The 2,555-nt window shown below is 55.0% G+C and overlaps 1 protein-coding gene across 1 annotated transcript; it reads right to left on the bottom strand.

Annotated features, from left to right (window-relative positions):
- Nucleotides 1-489: 489 nt before the first annotated feature.
- Nucleotides 490-1,917, bottom strand: CSUI_010197 (uncharacterized protein). Its single transcript, XM_068070302.1, has one exon. It carries the CDS (start codon nt 923-925, stop codon nt 776-778), a length of 150 nt encoding a protein of 49 aa, XP_067917722.1. The 5' UTR covers nt 926-1,917; the 3' UTR covers nt 490-775.
- Between the last annotated feature and the right edge of the window lie 638 nt (nt 1,918-2,555).

The raw sequence follows: 2,555 nt of genomic DNA on the forward strand, positions 1-2,555 counted from the left end.
CCACAACGAGAGAGGTGTATCACCCACACCTCTTGGATCCACGCTGGACCAGCTTCAGAGAGCCAGCGCGAAACGACCTGGCGAACTCCGCGATTACGAGGGTAACGCGAGTAGTTGCGAAGGAAGGGGAAATATCGTGGATCAGGAGGGTACGAACGAAGTGTGAGGGGAGGAGTAGAACGGGGAAGCTCCCGTCGGGCTTGAGCAAGGGCGCGGCCTACCACGCACAGGACGGAAGGAAACTAAAGCAGAGGATGAGAGGAGTGAAAGGAGAGATAACGATAAAGGCTACCGTGAGGTGGAAGCTTACTAGAAAGTGGACGATCCTGACGGGGGGGAATACACACCCGCATCGCTATTTCGACCCTGAGCAAAAACCAACCACTAGTCAGCAAGGAGGTAAACTAAGGACAAGAGGGAATACAAGAGGTGCTGATCGAGCCAAGCTCAGCACTGAAGTGCAGCGTTACGTGCGTACAAACCGTGCAGCGTATAGTGTCACCAGGGAAAGATCCTCAGGTTCTCTATACAGGGCGAGCCGGCATCATGGTGAAGGGGAGAACAGAACGTTCACTAAGGCGAATTGTAGGTCGTAACCACAAGCTGGAGGAGGCCAACTCGTCCTGTGCGAGCATAGCAAAGAAGAAAATAGCTCGCTCCATGAAGCAGGACCCACTACGACAAAGCGATCTGCTGACGGGAGAAGAGACTAAGTACCAAAGAACCAAGATAAGCTCCGAGCTAACTGCGCACAGGGGTGAGGAAGCTAACTGCGCTAGGAGTGAAGAGACGGGTAGCGGCCCGCGTAGCAATGGGTTCGAGGCGGAGAGCCTCGCGAAAGAGGTTGGAATGGCATCAGAAGCCAAGCCGAAACAGCAGCACAACACATCAGAGCGTAGAAAAAACCCACAAGAGGAGGAAACATCAGAGGAGACCGTTCCGTTAACACAGATGAAAGAGAGCACTGGGAAACTCAGCAAACATCCGGACAGGCGAGACTTCAGAAAGGTAGGAAGGAAAGGGGTTCCACCCCAGAAGGGAACCCAAGTGGACGAAGCCGAGGCGGGCGAAAAACAAAAGGAACTCGAAGGAAATAATACGGGGGACCGCAAGGCTCGAAGCACCAAGCAAGAGGAAGAGAGTTGGAGAATAGTGCGGTACCTGAAGAGCAAGCGCACACACACGAGCCGGCGCAACGGAGTGAGGGAGGCAAACGAGAGGAGGCAAAGGACGAACTACAGGAAGAGGAGGAGGATGGGCACAGCAGTGAAAGCTAACGTGAGGCAATGGAAAGGTATAACATCAAAACAATCGGATAAACTACTTAACTACTTCCTACGTCTAAGGAAGTATGAGATGTTTAGGGAGCAAACGGCGAAGGAAAACATCGGAGGGGCGGGCGGAGCCGGCCTCTCGAAACGGGGAAAGGATATTGGAAAGAAACGGAATAGGCCCAGAGATCGGTCGGCAAGCCGAAGAAGGAGAGAAGGGGGGAACTTCTATCTCGACGTAAATTTCTCTAGAGAAAGGAGAGAAAAGGTGGAAGAGGTATGGAAGACACAAGACGAACGCGAAGAAGTGGAAGCGGAGAAGAAGCTCGGAGCTGAGGACACGCGAAGAAGAAGACACGAAGAGCACTGGGAGGAAGGAGAAGAGAACGGGTGTAAAAAGGAAGGAAGAAGAAGGGAGAAAAAGGAAGGAAGAACGTTACCACAGAAAGGAGGACGAAGAGGCAGAAACAAAACTAGGAGGTCACGAAAGCGGCGTACGACTCACCAGCGGCGGCGTGTGGCTCCGAGAGCTGCTGCTAGAGGAGTCCGAGAGAAGGATGATCTCCATGGAGAACGCGCCAACCCGTACGTCCAACGAGACAGAGGAAGAGGAAAGAGAAGCACGCTTTCAACTTCGACAAGATAAGCGGGAGGATGAGCAAAGTAAGAAGGAAAGTGCGAGGCGGAAGAAGAGGAAGAGGGGCAGGAGCAGAGACGAGTGGAGAAGCCAGCCCTGCCAGCGGAAGGTCCGGGTGGTGGGACCAACACCAACCACTTTCAGCCGACCAGACAACCGCGCTACGCGGACCGGCCGACCGCGGAAGCCGGACCGTACACACCCACACCGGCCGACCAGGGAAACGCTGATTCCGGCGCTTCGTCGCCGGCGGCGAAGCGCCCCGAATTTGGAAAGAAAAAGGACGTTCGCGCGTATCGAAGGATGAAAACAAGCGCGCCGGAGATAGAAAGGCCTCGCGCGAGTCGGAAGACAAACGCGTGCGCGAGTTCAACAGAACGCCTAGGCGTGCGCATGAGCGAGAGTGCTCGTATGCGAGTAGAAGTGAGCAAAGAAAGGACAGTACGCACGGGAGTCGGCATACGTTACGGAGAGAAAGTTCGCGCGAGAGATCACTTGCAGGTGGGACAGAGAGCGCGCCCAAGAGAGCGCGAGCGCTAGCGAGGGAGAATCCGTACGAGAAGCCATATACGAACACGAAGGAGAGCGTACGCAGGAATGTGCTAGAACAAGCGAGAGAGGGTTTGCGCGCGGAGGCGCGCGGACGT

Source organism: Cystoisospora suis, assembly GCF_002600585.1.
Source record: "Cystoisospora suis strain Wien I chromosome Unknown contig_6883, whole genome shotgun sequence".
NCBI lineage: Eukaryota > Apicomplexa > Conoidasida > Eucoccidiorida > Sarcocystidae > Cystoisospora > Cystoisospora suis.

Coding starts and splice junctions, on each gene's coding strand:
- CSUI_010197 (XM_068070302.1), bottom strand. CDS start 925: ATGTTTCCTCCTCTTGTGGGTTTTTTCTACGCTCTGATGTGTTGTGCT.